Consider the following 19,086-nt stretch of genomic DNA (forward strand, 5'->3'; position numbering starts at 1 on the left):
ATTATAAGTGGATAGTAGCCATTAACTAGATGATAACCAAGCTACACTCCATATATGCAGAGAGGTCAGGTATAGAGGAAGGCACTGGGTTGGGGGGACACATGGATGTCCCTGGAGTGGGGAATGGAATGGGTTTTATGGGAAGAGTAGGTCCCAGTGAAACCAGATCAAGAGGATCAGGTGGAGTGGGTAAAGGAGATGGGGTTGAGGGAGGGAATGCAGGGAGAGATAGCCAGAATACTGCATGGTGGCCAGAGCCAAGGACCAGACAGCCCAGAAAATTAGGGTAAAACCAAATACTACCAGTTCAAAACAACTAACAATAAAAAGACTCCTAATGAGATTCTGCCATTCTCATAGACTGGCCCCTTGTGGAGTCAGCATCGGAGATTTCTCCTGATGGGAAAAATACAGAGAGATCCATCCACAGCCAGACACTACACAAAGCACGATACCTTGGAACACACAGCTCCACATGGGATGTCTCCATCGAATCTCTCTCCTCAGAGCTCAGGACACCCCACAAAAGAGGAGACAAGAAAGAATGAAAGAGCCAAGGGGATGGAGTATACCAGGAGAACATGACCCTATAAATCAACTAAACAAAGGCCGTATGAGCTCAGAGAGACTAAAGCGACAAGGATAGAGCTGACTTGAGTCTGCTCCAGGACCTTGGCATATATAGTAATAATAATAATAATAATAATAATAATAATAATATAATCATGGGACTCCTGAGTGTGTGAACAAGTGGACTCTGGTTCTTGTGCTTTCTCCTTTTTTCTTTCTGTAGGGTTGCCTTGTCCAACTTCCATGTGACAGTTTTTGTTTTACCTCATTCTATTTTCTTTCCTCATATTTGGTTGTCATCTTTTCAAGACCTGTTTTTTTCTAATGAGAGACAGAAAGGGGTGGATCTGGAGGGAGGAGGTAGGCAGGAACTGGCAAGAGTAAACAGAAATTAGGATATAATTTTTAATAAAGAAAAGCCACTAGCCACAGAGTAAAAACACGAAGTATGTTCCCTTATAACCACCATGCAGGGAGGGACAGTGTGTGAATATTGGCTCCAACCAAGTCCCCTGCGATCAGTGTGACATAGTGCTCTTCTCATGGGGTTTCTCAAGCACTTAGAGTAATAAAAATTAATTTCCAATAAATTCTTACTAAGACTGTCCAATGAACTAAGAGCTATCCTGAAACTCACTATGTAGACCAGGCCATCCCAGAACTTACCTAGATCATCCTACCTCTCTCTCAGGTACTGGTATTAAAGGGAATGGACCTGGCCTCCTGCTCATATGTAGCAGATGTGCAGCTTGACCTTCATATGGGTCATGGAGCCAGGGCCATCCCAAGAGCTTTTGCCTGTACATGGGTGTCTAAGTTACGGTCTTATTGCTGTGAACAGACACCATGACCAAGGTAAATCTTATACATAAAAACATTTAATTGGGGCTGGTTTACAGGTTCAGAGGTTCAGTCCAGTATCAAGGCCAAAGCATGGCAGCATCCGGGCAGGCATGGTGCAGAAGGAGCTGAGAGTTATACATCTTCATCCAAAGGAAGCCAGGAACAGACTGAGCATCCTCAGGCAGCTAGGAGGAGTGTCTCCAAGCACATCCCCAGAGTGACACTCTTCCTCCAACAAGGCCACACCCACTACTCCCTGGGCCAGGCATATGCAAACCATCACAGTGGGATATGATCTTTAGCTGGGGTGCCTTGTATGGCCTCAGTAGGCGAGTAAGTATATAACCTTTCAGAGACTTGAAGTGCCAGGGTTGGGAGGCATACCCAGGGTGCCCTAACCCTCCCAGAAGAAAGAATGGGAGAGAGGAGGGGGAAAGGATTATGGGAAGGGGTGATGGGGGGGGCATTGAGCATTGAGCAGGATGTAACGTAAATAAGAAAAGAAAAAAACCGAGTGTGCCACCACACTGAGATAAACTAAGATTTAACTGAGACTGTTGATAGTTTCATTTGCTTAAAGTCACATCTGGACACCTTCTTGTGGCCTCCTTATTTGGATAGAATTAGACATCTTAAAGAAGGAACCAGAGACAGTTATGATGAAACGAGATGTCTTAGGTTACTCTGTCCCACATATACAAAGGATGAGCTATCAGAACTGAAGGTTTCCCTGATAACAGCATCAGCAATAGAAATGTTACCAAGATGTGTTTAAAGAGTTCTTTGGTTTGGATTTTTAAGTGTTTAAAACTAGAATGCAAAAGCTGAGGCCCCACAATCATCAAAATAGTTTATTAAATAACACATGGTAAGATTTTAAAAGACATTTCCAGAATGTTCACAAAAGCTTCCAAAGCCACGCTTTCTACAAACATTTATACAGCCCCAAACATGAAACTGTTGGGAAGGTTTCTTTATTCTGTGAGCTGGCATGAGTTGGCAGAATCTAATTTTTCCCCTCTCTGCATGGACCACTCCAGAAGGAATGTCAGTCCTGAGGGTCTCTATCATAAAGAAGCCATTTGGAGGGCTGATATGATGTACAAATGTGAAATGAGCTCAGAAGTCTCTCTCACACCCGCACAGAGACTACAAAAAAGTCAGCGTGACCTTTGCTCCATTACTAAGAGTAGCCCGAATAGAGATGCTCCCCACATCAGTGACACCCATGATTCCACCTTATGACAGTTTTGCAAGATGACCCTGTGGGCTGGCATTCCATTTAAGGTCACCAGGTTTCTGCGATCTCTGTGAGAACTTGAAGCAGTTCAGCAAATGTTGGACGGCCTTTAGGGTTCTGGAAAACAGAAAGAGATGATCAGCTTAGCTTGCTTCTCACTCAGACAGCAGCTGTGGAACTTGCAGAGATCCTCACCTATGCTGGTTCTGCACAAATTGAAGAACAGCACAGTGGCATGATTTACGTGTGTGGAGGCATGATTTATGTGTGTATGGACAGAGCACATGTAGAACATTTCTACCCCGACAGAAATTTCTTCTAGAAGATGACAGAGATTCAGAGGTCCCCAATTCTGCCTCAGTACTAGTTCACGATACTGGTCCCGTCTAGCAGGAAGGGTTTCACATAGCAAAAGGCATCTCCTCCAGGAACTCTGTAAACCCTGGAGCACGGTCTTCTTTTTTAAAATAGTAAATTCACATTATTCCAATTGTCTCCCAATCAAAAATAGGCAGTTTAAGGAAGCCACTCAAGCAAATGTTTACCTAGTTCCAAACTATATACATCAGTGAACTTCTATACAGTTAGATTGGCCATCCTTGAGCCTCAGGACTTCACTTAGGCTGTTAGACTTCCATAACTAATTACATTTTATTCACTTACCCTCTACATAAAAAAATTACAGATAGCTACGGCAGAGTTGAAACTAGGAGAAAAAAAAACAAGCTTCGTATCTCAAAGAGTGTGCATGCATTGTTTATGCAAATGTTCTGACTGCAATTTGAGACTGTTTCCTTGTTCCTTCTGTGATCTTCCTGTTTACCCCTCTTCCTCTCTAATAAATAATATACACGATTACAATGTTCAGTGCGCATGTGCATGCTTATTAATGCTCTTTGACTTAGGACACAGTCATCTCCTCATAAACCCATTCTAAGTTTAAAATGTCATAAGCTAAAGATGCTTTTTATGCAGGGACTCTCCCAGAAACCACAGCTTAGCAACATCTGCAGTGATCATTTTTTATCCAATCTTGTGAGCTGTGGCTGTTTGGAAGATGAGTTCCTTGCCAGCATCCTAATAGAGGCTCCTACTTTATACTGTTCACCCAAAGAAAAGGCCTACATTTGATGCTCAAAATATGGCATTATAAAGTTGGAAAATTCTAAGTGAAAGCCATTGAAGCCACCATCTGCATGACCTAAGCTATTTACGTTCTGATGGGAAAGACATTCCTCCTGTTGCTACTTAGAGCTTACTTGACAGTTCTCAGGCCTTTCAAGAGTCCTTGTGGAATAGCTAGTCGTGACCATTTTCATACACTGGGATCTTCCTAAATGAAACCCTTCTCTGGAATGTGAACAGTCCCATCACTCTTGAAATCCTGGTTTCCCCAGTGTGTGTGAATTGGAAATCAAATGATGCATGTGGGTTTGTTTGTATTTCAGGCAGCAGGAGACCCCACCACTGCCACCAAGCTGTGATTTTTCTGGGCTAAGCCTGTTAACTACAGAGCAGAAGTCTCAAAAAAAAAAAAAAAAAAAAAAAAAAGCAAAAAACAAAACAAAAAAAAAATCACAGTCTGATGAGAGCAGGAACAGGGCTGTTGAATAGATGCCCAGAAAAGGAGGTGGGGGAGACAGAAACCCACCCCTCTGGCTTCATTTTTAGTCTTGGCATTTCAACAAAAAGAGCAACTCCTAAGTGATGGTTTCCCAAGTGGCTGCTCCCAGCACAGTCGGCCTTCAGTTTCTATTCTGAGAGTTTAATCTCTCTATCAGGAGTCTTACACACCAGGGGAGATGCAAGCCTTGAGTGTGGAGGTGAACAGACACCAAGTGCAGTGGTTAAAACAGCATCCTCCTTATTCTGTGGGGAAGTCCAACAAACCAGATTCTGTCTTTAGGTCCACCATCCAGTTCTTTGGGATAATACATCATCTCGTCAAGAAGAGACTTTAGAAACATCAGGTTTCTACAAGAACCAATCTCAGACAGATAAGACTTGTTTCTCGTGAAAAACAAAATGGACTTGAGACTGGGGTGGGGGGTGTCATAAGAGAAATGGTGTTCTGACTCTCAGATCAGGCAGTTTTGGCTGCCATGGTGCAGTCTCGGTAATAAGGGACACCTACCTCATGCCAGCAACTGTACATTACTCCGTATATAGACATGGGGGCCAGGTGGGGACGATACAGCCGGAACCCTTTAGAGATGGCTTCCACCACTTGCAAATTTGACTTATTTTCAAACGGCATTTTTCCTTCTGCAAAAACTTCCCACATTACAACTCCTGCAAATAAAACATGTCAAAACAAGAGTCACTTGGAACCAAAACAACAGTTTCATTCAAATTGCAAGATGTTAATCTCCTTCAGCCTCAGAAGCCAAGGTGCAAGTCCCAGAGGCCTTGAAAGTATAAAGGGAAGGGTGTGGGCTATTTTTTTTTCTGATCCAGATGTTACGTTCAAATTGTCTGTCTGGAAAGCAGAGGAGCTTCTGCATAACTAAACAAGGGAGCTTATTAAACTCAGTGATGACGCAGATCCTTTCCTCCAGGCCTCTGCGATCGGGGAGCTTTGCCTGTATTTGTGGCCAGACTTCTTTTTGCCACTACATGACAAGTGCTTTCTGGAGCAGGAAAGAACCAGAGAGCTGAGCTGCTCAGGGAGCTGCATGACTCCAGTCGCCAAAGCAGTTACAAGGAGACTTGCAAAGAATGCTACATCATGTTAAAAAACTAACTAGAAAGAGTTGCAAAGAGAAGGATGCTACTGTATTGAACCTAGCGACAGCAGACATACTCACCAAACGACCAGACGTCAGACTTGCTACTGTACTTGTTGAAATGAAAAACTTCGGGTGGGGACCACTTGACAGGGAACTTCGCTCCAGAAGAACTGATGTATTCATCGTCCAAAACGTACCTACCACCGAGGGATTCGGGCACACCGTGTTAATGGCCTCCAAGGTCTAATTACTTCAAATACTTCAAAAGCTCTAATCCATTAAAACAGTGCTTTCCCCTAGAAGGGCTTGTGCACTGTATCTTCTTGATGGCAGACAGGGAAATAGCTCTTTGTTTCCCCCTCTAGAACCAGTCTCCTTGATTTCAATGGCTCTCTGAAAACAACAGTTCTACAAAACTGGGGAAGTACTTATGTTCTCTGGAGTCCAGTCTTAATTCTGCAAAGAAACCACCCGGTGCTCTAACAGCAAAAGTAACCGACAAGGGAGTCAGTGATAAGTAGAAAGCCGAGCATGTCATAAAACTTGGATTCAAATTGGTGCCACATTTTTCTCTCATGTACTTACATTTTGTGGTGCACGAAAAAGGGGGGAAATAACAGTGTGTCATTATAATACTTCTAACATAAAATATCAGAAGTATATATTTCTTCTATATATACTATATAAAATATATATAGAATATAGAATATATATAGAATACTATATATTATATATATACTATATATACTATATGTATATGTATATTTTGCACAGATTAGGAATAACTTTTCTTCTGACTCACATGCAGGAATATGAAATGCATGGGAAAAGCAACAGTTGACTTGGCCTCTTGCGTAGATAATAACATTTTTAAGTGATCTATTATTGCTGTCTCCATGTTCCCACTTTTTTTCACACGTTCTATCACATTTTACCTTTAACCCCTCCACTATAAAGACTCCCTAAGTGAGGTTGGAGAGATGGCTCAGTGGTTAAGAACTCTGGCGGCTCTAGCAGAGGACCCATGTTCGGGTGCCACTGGCTCACAGCTGTCTGTAACTCCAGTTCCAGGTCATCTGGTGCCCTTTTCTGGCCTCCACAGGCATTGAATGCATGTGGTACACAGACATACATTCAGATGAAGCCCCCACATACAGGAAATAAAAATAGCTTCTGAAGAAAAAAAAATGTTTTTAAGTACTGTAAGGATAGCTGTACTGTCTGGTGCACACCTGGAATTTCAGCCCATGAGAGGCAGAAACGGGGTGGTTTCTTTGAGTTCTTGGCTAACATCTTCCCTGAAACCTAAAGCAGTCTGAGCCATGTGACCACGTGAACACTTGGCCCACAGGGACACCCTCCCCACAGGGACGCTCTCCTCAGAGCAGGGTAAAAAGAGGTAACAGCAACTTCAGTCCGCAAGACTGAAAATGGAAGAGTTGGTTAGAGAAATGGCTCAGAGGGCATAGGTGCTCAATTCGAAAAATTCACAGGGCACAAGAGAAAAACCGATTCCCACAAACAGAGTCCACACCATCACAGGTGTGTGCATGTCACATGCGCACACACACACAATCATTTTTTGGTTTTGTTTTGTTTTAAGCACAAGACTCCCACTTACTAGTGGGCAAAGTAGACAGACAGATGCCACATACCTTGTCATCCCAAAATCTGAGATCTTTACGACGCAGGCAGAACTGACCAAACAGTTCCTAGCAGCCTGTAGAAAGAAGAGAAGCACCAACCATGAGTCTTTCTTCCACAAATGTCTACTTTTGTTCTTCTTAGTTTCTTTACATTACCTGTCTACATGAGAGGCCATATGAACTCGTGGTGATGTCCATTACCGATACACATAACTTAATGCTCTGCTTGTATGCCATGATTTTTAATGATTCTTCGATGTCACAAAAAGTTAAAATTGAATGGTAACAATTTTTAAAATTTAATCTTTTTCAACAAGTATCCTTATAAATATGAGGATTAGTTTAATAAATGATAAGCTAAGTACTTGGTATAAAACATCTTAAGTTTTTACTCAAGTGCTAAAAGTCAGACATATATGACCGATAAGACAGCTATGTTGTATCTTTGGGCCCTTCGTTGGGTAATAGAAATTAAAAAATCATATATTAAAACCTTTCTTTCGGTGAGTAGAGCAATTCCTAATAATTTTATATTTCTTTTAAAAATATTTTTATTTTATGTTTATGGGTGTTTTGTCTGTGCAGGTCAAAAACAGGGTGTTGGATCCTCTGGACTTACAGATGGTTTAAATCTGCCACATGGCTTCTGGGAATCAAACCCAGGTCCCCTGGAAGAGAAGCAACTACCCTTAACCACTAAGCCACCTCTCCTAACCCTTCCACTTCATTTATCACAATGAACTAAATATAATGCAAAGTCAATCCGGCTGCAGTCAGAATAACTCATTTTCAACATAGTACAGAGAGGACGTCCTCATCTTGATCAGCCCCATGTAGATGAACTATTTGGTAGATTTGTTCTCTTTTCAGTGAACGTGAGGTTCAAAGTATCTGGCCACAAAAGCAACAAGCTTTAAGATGGTGTCCAGAAGAGCCAGTTTGAAAGGTACTAGGAAGTACCAGAGGCTATCTCAAATTCAAACAACAAGAAAAGTACCCAACAGGAAAGGCACCCACTGGGGGCTGATGAATTTCATAAACAATGCAGAACATGAAGTAGAATAAAGAGAAATTTATCAATTGAGGGTAGGGGTTAATCTAAGGGCAGGAGAACTTGTATGAAGCCACCTGGAGCAGACAGGTTGCCCAGGATTATGGAACCATTGAGTTTTGATTCTATTCCTTATCAGGGAAAGAAACCTTCATGGCCAGGAAAGCAAGTGAAGTGAAATGGAAAGTGTACCCATTCACTGAGAGCTTCTTTGTGCTGGGTACTGGGGGATGTGCAGGAAGGGTCACTAAACAGTGATCACCATCCATGGTGGCAACAGCAATGCTGAGCCCTTGCGGGACAGCCCCTGCTTTGGGTACTTTCACACACTGATCCATGCAGTCCTCCCAGTGGACCCACATGAAGAAGGTCATCTATGGAAAACCATGTTCAAACTTAACTGGATCTTTTGGGACCACGGAGCTAGGAAGCAAAGGAGAGAAGACTCCAAGCCGGGATGAGGTAGCTTAGAACCTGGGCTGCATACTAATGCCTCCCTTTCATTCCCAGACTTCCTGGTTTAACCAGCCTGGTTATGGTCTGGGCTTTGAAACTTTTACTCAGTGCTCCCAAGTGATACACACAGCAAAGTTGAAGTTTGAGAATCTTTCCTCTACGAGCCATGTTCTTAACACTGTTCTTACCGCTCATAGGTATAGGCTTTGACCTCGAGGTGTCCTGGGTGCAGTATTCATGTAGAAATTTAAGTAACTGATGATGCACTCATAAAGTCTCACCAATATGCCTGCCCAAATGTATGCCTGAACAAGGATGGCACCGACTTGCCAAAGATGATGAGGAAATGCCCGTGAGGCCTCAGTCCTACAAGCACAGAGAACTGTAGGGAACTGAGGAATGCTGCGAGAGGCAGAGGTGCTCTTTCCCAGGGAAAAGCACACTCATTGGTCATTCCATGCCAAAGGGTCTCCCTTAAAAACACACATAGCAATAACATATTGTTGTTTAACTTTCCATCCTAAAGGAAGTTCCTTAAACAGGACGGCAAACAACTCGAAACAGCTTCAGGAAGTCCCTGAAACTGAGCAGGTTCACTAGGCCCCTCCCTGCCGGAGTAAGCAATGAAAGCTGAGTTGCAAAGAAGATGCTTGAGATCACACCAGGATGTGTGGGAAAGGCAGAAACCTGCTGAGCCCCCTGGAAGATCAACCAAGGCACCTCAGAAGGACACTCTCCGGTCTGTTCTGCTGCCTGCAGGCTGTACAGTGGGCTCCAGGACCCCAGCTTTGTGAGCTGTCACCCATGCCTTGGTGATGTAGCTGTCTTTGAGTTATCACTGCTCCTATAAGTAGCCCATATCTGTGTAAGTAATTCGCCCAAAAAAAACTCATTGTTTCGCCAGATTGGACTTTGATGGTATCCATTCTTTGGTGCATCGTGGATTCCCTATCTGTAGGAAAAATTTTGACACACACCAATTATATGGATCGAGCAGGTTACATCTGGGAATGCATATGCAACTACATATATATGTATACATGCAATAGCAATTAACGAAAAAAAGCAGCCGTGAATTTGAAGGAGAGCAGAGAGTGGTATAAAGAAGGTTTGGAGAGAAGAAAGGAATGAAATTATATTATCTCAAAAATTTAAAAAAACCTATAAAAAGAAATCTAAGTACTTAGCTAGCGTATGAAACTAAGTAATAAAGCCATGAGTGTTCTAAATTAAAGGCAAGATAAGTCCGTTTCCCACGGTGTTCTGGGATCTGTGTAACTACACCTCCAGCCTCACCCCAAGATCCTCCGGTCTCAAGGATGAGAGCTATAACGTGATCACTCTGGGAAAAGAGAGTCCAAAAGCGCCCGATGCTATTTCTAAGAGACCGTGTCAGGGATTTGTATAGAATTCTCACGGTTTCCTTTGAGTTAAAGCAGTGTGAGTGCCTTGAAGCAATGTGCAGAGTGGTCTGGATGCGTTACTTGGGATGCAGGAGCAAGGACCCAGGGCGGTACAACAAGCATCTATTCCGGGGTAAGAGCACTTCTAAGTAGGCATGTTCTGAACATTACCCAGCAGAACCACTGGGCACTTTTAGCTGCCATCATGAATGTCCTCAATATTCCCGCAGTACTGTTACAAACCACCTCTGCACAGGGCAACTTCCCCCCTGTGGTAAGCTTCACTGGGAATATCCTTCCTAGCTGGCCTCCATCACCCAGATCGCTCAGCATGTATGAAACACTTGGAACAAGGGGTCACTGCAGGTAAAAGGTCTGAGTTCACTTCCGGGTTTGAAAACCCTTGAGACTCCCACCAATCCCTGAGCTCAAAATCCCACCAAATCCCTTGGCTTGCCCCAAATTGGAACTTTAAAATCCGGGGTCAATTTTCCACCTGGGTAATCACCACCCTTGAAAGCTCTGCCCCCCAAAAACCCTATTTAAAGGCTGCCTCCAGCTCAGCTCCCTGATGCTTCTGGCCTGAGCAGAGGCCTCTTGTGTCTTTCCCAGTACATCTCTTGGGTGAGGTTTGTTGTGCTGTGTGACTTTATGGCATTCCTTGGCTCAGGACTGCAGGCTACCGTTCTCCACCTTGCTCCGTAATAATTACAGGGACTGTCGAGTTTGACATTGGCCGAAAGAAAGAAGGGTGAAAGGAAAGAAAAACAAGGAAAAGAAATGAGGGAATGAGGAAGAGAAGAGAGGAAAGCGCACTGTAGTGATCTGGGTCATTAGTTAGTTAATTAGTGAAAAACATTTTCTAGTAATTTCCTACATAGTTACAGCGTTAAAGGGCAATTAAAAATAAAGTTTCAGGGTTGGAAACTGTAAGTCAGTGATCGTGCGCAGCCTTAACATGTGCAGGGCCTTGGCTTTAACCTCCAGCGTTGCCAAATAGATAAGAAAATTAATTAACCTTTCACAATAAAAAAATGCATGAGTTAGAAGCATGTTCTAAAATGAAGCCAAAGGCACATTCTTCAAAGTACCAAAATGGATCCCCCTGCCCTTCTGAAGCCAGGTGCGTAGAGGAAGGCGGTCTGCCCCAGACTCACCAGATCCCTGTGAATGTAGCAGCTCCTCTCCAGGTACGCCATCCCTTCACATATGTCCTGGCACATGCTCAGGAGCAAGGCCTCCGGAAGCTTGCCTTTCCTCTCCCTGAGATAGTCAAGCAGACAGCCATTTTCCATGAACTCCGTCACTATGTAGAGGGGCTTCTGCTTTATGCACACTCCATAAAGCTGGACTAACCTCGAATGTGACAGTTTCCTGCCGAAGGGGGGAGGGGGGACACAGCTGTGAACCAGAATGTCTGTGTGTGTGTGCACATATGTCTGTGTATGTGTGCATGCAACATCACAGAGGCCAGAAAAGGGCTTCCGAGAAGTTGAGCTGTAGTCACAAATAGTTGTTAGCTATTATGGGGTACTGGGATTCAACCTGGGTACTTTGTAAGGGCAACTCTAATACCCATAACAGATGAGCAATCTTTTTTTTTTTTTTTTTTGGCAATCCAGGCTTCAAACTCCCCCTTGCCCCAAATATATCATTCAATGTCTAAATGCCTTATAGGCCGCCATGAGAAAACCTTCAAGTTTATGTTCTGTAATTTTAAAAGATGTATCATAAGCGGTTCCATTGGTCAGAAATGCTGTGAAAAGTACCATGAAGGTAAAGTGAGACAGAGAGACAGAGACAGACAGACAGATGGGGGGGAGGGTAATACATTAGACATACTTTGATCTATCTCTCAAGTCTATATAAGCGTATTTCCAGCTAAGGAATACAGTTTGCACATGTGCAGAATAATATCAGGACAGCAGATCTCAGAATGAAACATTTTCAAGCCATAAGAAACCCGAGACTGTAACTTTCTGGAAGTATTTGAGAAATGAAACATTGCGAAGGATTTGCTTACCAGGGTGACTGTCAGAATGTATCTGAGCTAAGACAGATGTCTACTGGAAGTAAGGCAGAAGCAGGTAGAGAAACCCTCATGGTTCAGCTGAACAAACAGGGCAAAAACTTCACACAAGCAGAGAAGCTAATGCATAGAAATGTGTGTTCCTGTTCCTGTAATGTTTCTTTCTCTACACACGTATCAGTCCCAACTCACTGTAGGACAATTGGTAGATGTATTTAATTCCTTTAAAGTATTTTCAAATGTTTCTTCAGCTTTCTTATAAGGTTTCTGTCCTCCTGTGCCTTGCCTTGGACGAGCATCCTGAGACATGGAGCCCAGGACTTCTCCTGATATCCTTCTCTAACTCTTCTCTGCCCTTGGTGACAGAATCAGGTTTCATGGTTCTCAATATCATCTTTGGGGCCCATTCTCAAATTCATGCCTTCTGCCTTGACCTCTCTCCTGAACTTTAGCCTCTTTTACCACACACACACACACACACACACACACACACACCTGGAGCTCCATGCACAACAGTCAGCTACACTAGAGAAAATCCTTGTCCTAGCAATTCCTTACTGTTTTTGTAACCCTGTGGAGGGGCTTGTTGTGACTCTTAGAAATTCCTGGACTCCTGAGTCACCTAAGTGTTATCAGCTTCCCAAGTCTTATGAGCAGCAGGGAACATTCCGGTCCCAAAGAAATAGCTTTACTGGTTACAAATGTAAATACGTCTATCACTTGTCCTACAGGGAGTCATGACCTGTCTCTAGCCAGGGACTGATCCGTGTGTAGAGAAAGTAAGATGACATTTCTACCCACACTCTTCTCTGCCTTTGAGAAGTTTTTCTCCCATTTGTGAAACTATTCATCCTCAGAAAGTCTTGGTTCCTGAGTTCCCAACCAGGGCTGTCTAATTAAAAAAGCTCCTCATCTCCTTGTGTAAAAAAACAAAACAAAAACTGTAAGATGGCTAGAACTCGGAGTCACACGTGTCATTGCTTTCATGCGGTGTTATTTTAATCCAGTGCACACTGCTACACTTCTGTTACAGAATTCCCTCATCAGAGAGCACAGGTCAGCAAACAGGTGTCCCAGGTATGTTGTGACGATAACCACAACAATAACAACACAACCACAATGTCCCTGGGAAGCTGATTTCCCAGGACAATTGTGTGTAATTCTGCTCGGCTCCATTCTCCTGTAAACCCCCCAAGTCATAATTAGTCTGTCTCTGTGGAGAATGGTTCTAGCTCATCACTCGGGCTGCTACCTAGTCTCTGCTCATTTTGCTTTCCTTTGGGCAGAACTACGTGCTCTGCACACCACAACAGTTGAAGTGAGAACTCTTGTTTCTGTTCTACTCGGATGCATTGCTGTGCTTCTAAATAAACACCGAGCAAATGTTTAGAGAACATTGATTTGAGCCTTCCTGGTCCGAGATCAGATTATAATAACAAATCACAACCAATATATCAGTGTGTGTGAGGACAAAACGAAACACCAGGGAACTAAAGAGCACTTATTCAGAAGTACCGTTATTCCCAATTTTATAGGTGAGAACTCAGGAGACTTTAGGGTGACACAGTTCGTGCATGCCACACACAGAGAGTAAGTAATTTGCCTGGGTACACAAATGTCTTGGGCGGAGTTGTGACCCAGGTGCAGGTGTGTCTGATTCCAAAGTCCAGGGTCTGTCCAAGACCCCAAGGGGAGGGGCCATGTGTATATGAGGTGTGTGAGGGCGGGCCATGTGTATGGGGGAGGGGCCGTGTGTATGTAGGGCGGGGCCTCATACTCACATCATCACCTTGGCTTCTTCAATGAAATCTTCTTCAGACATGGAACCTTCATTGATGGCCTTGATGGCGACCCGGATGTGTGCTCTCCATTCTCCTAAGTGGACTACCCCAAACTGACCACTTCCGATCTCCTTGACAAAAGCCAACTCTGATGGATCTATCTCCCACTTTTCTAGAAAGGCAAATGACTCATGTTAAAAACAAAACAACACAACAACAAAACTACTATGGTGAAAAAAGTAAAACAAATTGAAAAAAGATTTAGAAATTATCCAGTCCTATCTCCTTTTTCTTACATAGATGTTAAAGATATACGGGTGAGGATGTGTAACTTAATATATAGTCCAAGACATCAAGGGTTAAAAGATTCTCGTGCTTTAGAAACAAGGATATATAACATTGATACTACCAAAACATATTAAACATACCTGTATACTTTTCTAAACAATACAAGACAACATAAACATTGATGTTCCCAGCCTGGGTTTGTTATAGTGCTAAGGTTGGGGTACTTCCTCTTCCTGGGGTACTTCCTCTTCCTGTTTCAGTTCCTCCTACAATTCTCATTCCACTGCTAAACACCCTTCCTGCCTTTTGTAGCCTCTTCTTAGGAATGGGTCTAATTCCTACCATACATGTCCATTGCCAGAATGTTAGCCAACATATATCTAAGCATGCAGTTAGGATGAAATTTGTGTTATTGTATATTTCTCATTTCTCATAACCAAGCCAGGACGGGGGTGGAGGGTGTTTTTAAAATAATACCCTTGAAACTTTGAAGCTTAACTTTTTAGCACCTACTTTTTCTACAGCAACACTTCCATCTGCTGGAATGTTGGGGTAATGCACTTAGCAGAATTCTTAATTCCTAATACTATGCTGGGAAGCCGTCCCCATTCCAGAAGTGAAATGCTGTTGTAAAAATGACAGGAGAAATGGATTTATGACCTTGGCAGTGGCACAGACTTTCTTGATAAAATATTATCACAGAGGAAAATACTAATAAATAACAACTCATACTTTTGTCTGCTCATCCGCAGAGACGACTCTGTGGTTAAGAGCACTTGCCACTCCTGAAGAAGAGTTCAATTTCCGGCACCCACACAGTGGCTCAAAACCATTCTTAGCTCCATTTCAAGGGAACCTGGTTCCCTCCCTCTTCTGGTTTCTGCAGGCATCAAGCATGCATGAAGTACTGTTACACACATGTAAACAAAGTGCTCTGCACACATAAGACAAAGATAAATCTTTAAAAGAAAGTGTTAAGAGTAAATCAACCAGAAAAGGCATAGAACCTACATTTAAGGACAAATATGATGAGAATTTGATCCTAAAAGAGAATATCTAAATGACCACTACACCTATTAAAAGGTGACCAAAACAACTAATCATGAGGACTCAAAATTAAACCATAAAGAAATACCACCAACACCAGAATGGCTACAGGGGAGTTAGCAAGGGGAAAGGGTAGAGCTGGTCTTCCTATACATTGCGGATGGGGTGGGATTGGCTATAGATTCTTTGGAAAATTGATTCTTCCTAGTCAATCTCACGTGACTAGCTCTTGACTCTACAAAACTACTCTAAACTATGCATTCAGTGGGGCATCAATGTAGATTTACCATCTAAACGTAAATAAGGCTTTTGTAACAATAGTATTTATAAGGGCTGAGCATGAGGGTCAGCCCTAGTGTTTGCAAAAGGAAGGTTGTAATTCTAACAATGTAGCCCTATGCCCCAATGCAAATGAGCCAGCCACACCCAACACAGCAGATGAATTTCAAAGAAGTGGTGAGAATAGGAAGAGGCCGGACCCATGAGTGTGTAGTTTCTCATCTGATTACCTAAAGTGCTCAAAACTTGGTAAAAATGAACTGTGCAGTGGGTGTGTGACTTATGCTTTATTCTGTTAATAAAAAAAAAAACAAGTTGAGCTTGTTTTAGGAAATTAAAAAGCACAACAGTCAACCACGTTGCTGATTACATACAGGAATGATAGATGTGCCCACAACACCCTGAAGTGTGTCACCCTTCCAACATTCTTGAACTGAGACCCAGAATCTCAGTCATGTTTATGCAATATAATTCTCATTGTTCCTTGGTTTTTCCCAATACATTCTGAGTCCTATTAATGAGAGGAATTCAAGGGAACAGCATTTTCAAGAAGTCCAAAAAAATGAGATTCCCCTGATTGACATTTATTCTCACAGACATGTAAATATCACACCTGCTAGAAAGTGATTTCAACTGAGGGTGGCCATTCTGTTTAAACAAAGGTGACCTGGAGCCGTTAGCAGCTCTTTCCAGTAGGTTCTCAAGGAAAGCAACGATTTCCCAGCAACCCTTGTAACCAGAAAACAACAGCCTCAGCATCCAGAGAATATAGTTATTTTTCAGAGCGGGAAGATGACAGGTCCAAGTAAGACGTGGTGAAATTCGAAGTTGAACCGTAACATTGCTACTGACTTCCCATTGCCCTGGGAGATGAATTATTCAAACGTCTCTTGCAGGAGATTTACATTTTTAAAGGAAACATATGCAGATAGACATTTCAAACAAACTGAAAATTTAAAGAATCTTTGGGGTGGTTTCTGGATGGATGGATGGATGGATGGATGGATGATGGATGGATGGATGGATTGATAGATGGATGGACAGACAGACAGATGGACAGATCCCTCAGCACATGTGTGTACTTTACCATAGCTAAAACCAGATGTGGCTGGTAAACAGCTGCCCAGGAGTCCAACAGGATATCGGAGACGAGACATGAGACCTAAGGATAAAGAAAAATGAACATATCAAACCTAGTTACTAGTTACAGAAAGAGGAAGTGGGTGTTCTAGAAGGTAGCATGGGCCTTTAAGTAATTAGGTATAATGATTCTGCGGGTCATTAGAGTTTTCTAGTCTCCTCTTAAAAGCATCTTCATAATAGATACTCAGTGTACATAAAGTTAACTCACTGGCAGTAGCACTGAGGTAGATTGAGGGAAAGTGAGTTTTGCAATGAGAATGTTAAGAAACATTCTTGGGGAAGTTCCAAGATCTGTGATGCTGAGGTAAAAAACAGCCTCCCCTCCCCCAGCTCCAACTGGCACAGATCTGGTACAGGTTGAAGACTGAGATGTGTCATCGTGGTAGATATTTCTGAGACCCTCTTGTCTTTTCACAAATGGTAGATTTGCATGAGGGGAGATGGGCGAATGACAGCCGAGGAGAGAGTTCAATAGTCTGGAATACTTACGTCAAGGTGGAAGAGAGAAAACCTGGCTTCTGTATAACTTTTGTGTTTTCTCACAACAAGAAAGACGAGAGGCTGAGGAGCCTAAAGATGATTCCCTGTTGCGATTATCTAAACAAAAGGGCAGATTGGGGGAAGCAAAGGAAAGCAGCCTCCCCACTTAGAGATTTGAAACTGTATTTCATTTAGCCCTCTGTAAACTTCCGGAAGAAATACATAACTAAGTCCCCTTGACTCCTCGGTCATCTACGGCGTTTATTCTGTAGAAATCAAGAACTGCAACTCAAGTCTTGCTCTTTAACTGGAGGGGGGGGGACATATCAATGAAAGCAATCATTGTCCAAGGAAGATTGTAATTCAAGCCCTGGATGCCCAGGGACGTTTGCTGCTGTTGGATATCTGAGACCACGAATGCCTTCCCTGATCCCCAGTCCGCCCCACCAGACCTAACCCCTCACTTACCAGCTGCATTGTACTGGTGATACTGGACCAGCTCGGGAATGGAGGGGAAAAGGTGTCTCTCGGTGACGTACCACTGTCCTGAGTCACTCTTCTTAATCTGATAATGTTTTACTGAAGACTGGGTACATCTAGAATCAATAAAAGGTCAGTTACCAGAGAAGCAAAAGACAGCTTTAGAATTAAGTCAGTGTGCCAAGCAGTGGGGCTCGGATGCTCGAGTTCTCTTTCTGGACAAACTACGTGCTGATGAAAGAATGGATGGGCTCAAGAAACACCTGCCATCCCCCCACTGTCTTACTGGTACCTCATAGTCAACATAACTTTAGGAGAGAAGCCTCATGCCCAGTAAAGCGACGCTCATGAAGAAGTCCACATAAATATTTATTGAATGTTAAAGTATGACTAAATGAATGAGAAATTCCATTATGAGGGATCGGAAGATGACTGGGACGAGGAAGGCCAAGTCCAGACACAGAACATGGCTGAGCAGGCAGCTTTGGGCAGCTAGCCGTTCAGTATGAAACTTCAGACAAACTAAAATATTCGATCCTCAGTCTCTTCCCTCACTAAGGGAGGGACAGGACATTCCTGAGATGCTGCCTCTCAGGTACGTTTAGCTTCATCACAAGTTCCCCTAGGCACACAACAGCCTAGGCCTAGAGGTGTAGGAAGCTGTGGAACTCAGGAGCCCTCTGTGTAGCCACGCCCACAGGGGGCGGACATGTCTGAGGGCCATGCCAACAGTGCCAGCCATGACTAATCTAACTTGATGGAGAGGATTCCTTGGGAAAACAAAGAGAAGGGGAGTAATAGATTGCAATAGATTTATCATGGCATGTGTCCTGTAATAGATGTACGGGAGTCACAGCGGGTCCGGGTAGCTGTCCCAGTTTCAAGACTAGCAGTTTCCTCCCTAGGGTGAGCCCTTTCTCATAGTCCGTATGTTACGGTATCGCTACAAATCAAAATCGACCCAAGAATTAGTTCTAAAGTCATCAAAATCACAAATGCTTGCCTACCTTCCAGCTCTCGTAAACACAGAGATTGTGTAAGACCCCAAATGTCTCGAATCTCTCACGATAAATGCACCTTCTTTAGCCTGTGTGAATAAAATGTATCTGTTATACAAGTATATTCCTCCTTAGAAAAACAAGCTGAGGTCTTTCTGATGAAAAACAAACCGAGACAGATATACTGTAAGTAGTAGCTTCTATTAAAAAAGTAAGTGCCTCCTCTACTCTCAGTGTTGGAGAATGAGATTGCTTTCACAAGTGTGTACTACCTGCTCTCTCTTACGGATTTCAAAATAATATTCCTAGGAGAAGGCAAGTTAGCTACGAAATACATCACGTGTGGATGTTTTAAACCATTATCCTTGTTTGTTTGGTTTTTTAAATCTGATTTTGACAACCTTTTACCTAGCACATAGTGGGTTTTGTTGTCGATTGGAATAACAAATAGAACTTAGAAAGAGCTCTGAGACAGATGGACAAGGCTGTATGTTAGAAGAGGCAGGTGAAGGATACGGGAAAAACGTTTCCGGAAAGGCAGAGAAGAGAACGAGAGGTCAGAGTTCATGAAGAAGAAGACAGGTCGGGATCCTGGTAGGATGTAAGAGAGAAGAAGGGAGAGA

The 19,086-nt window shown here is 43.0% G+C and overlaps 1 protein-coding gene across 2 annotated transcripts in view; it reads right to left on the reverse strand.

Annotated features, from left to right (window-relative positions):
• Nucleotides 1-2,701: 2,701 nt before the first annotated feature.
• Nucleotides 2,702-19,086, reverse strand: part of TXK (TXK tyrosine kinase) — a gene marked incomplete at both ends in the record, with an annotated part of 34,718 nt that continues 18,333 nt past the window's right edge. For both annotated transcript variants that reach the window (XM_080910176.1, XM_080910175.1), the window contains 9 exons: nt 2,702-2,770; nt 4,788-4,945; nt 5,461-5,579; nt 7,038-7,102; nt 11,096-11,312; nt 13,749-13,920; nt 16,450-16,524; nt 17,454-17,581; nt 18,473-18,552. In XM_080910176.1, coding sequence (XP_080766302.1) covers nt 2,702-2,770; nt 4,788-4,945; nt 5,461-5,579; nt 7,038-7,102; nt 11,096-11,312; nt 13,749-13,920; nt 16,450-16,524; nt 17,454-17,581; nt 18,473-18,552 — 1,083 coding nt within the window. The remainder of the gene's footprint in view (nt 2,771-4,787; nt 4,946-5,460; nt 5,580-7,037; nt 7,103-11,095; nt 11,313-13,748; nt 13,921-16,449; nt 16,525-17,453; nt 17,582-18,472; nt 18,553-19,086) is intronic.

This window comes from Micromys minutus (genome assembly GCF_963924665.1).
Source record: "Micromys minutus genome assembly, chromosome: 1".
NCBI classification, from domain to species: Eukaryota; Metazoa; Chordata; class Mammalia; order Rodentia; family Muridae; genus Micromys; species Micromys minutus.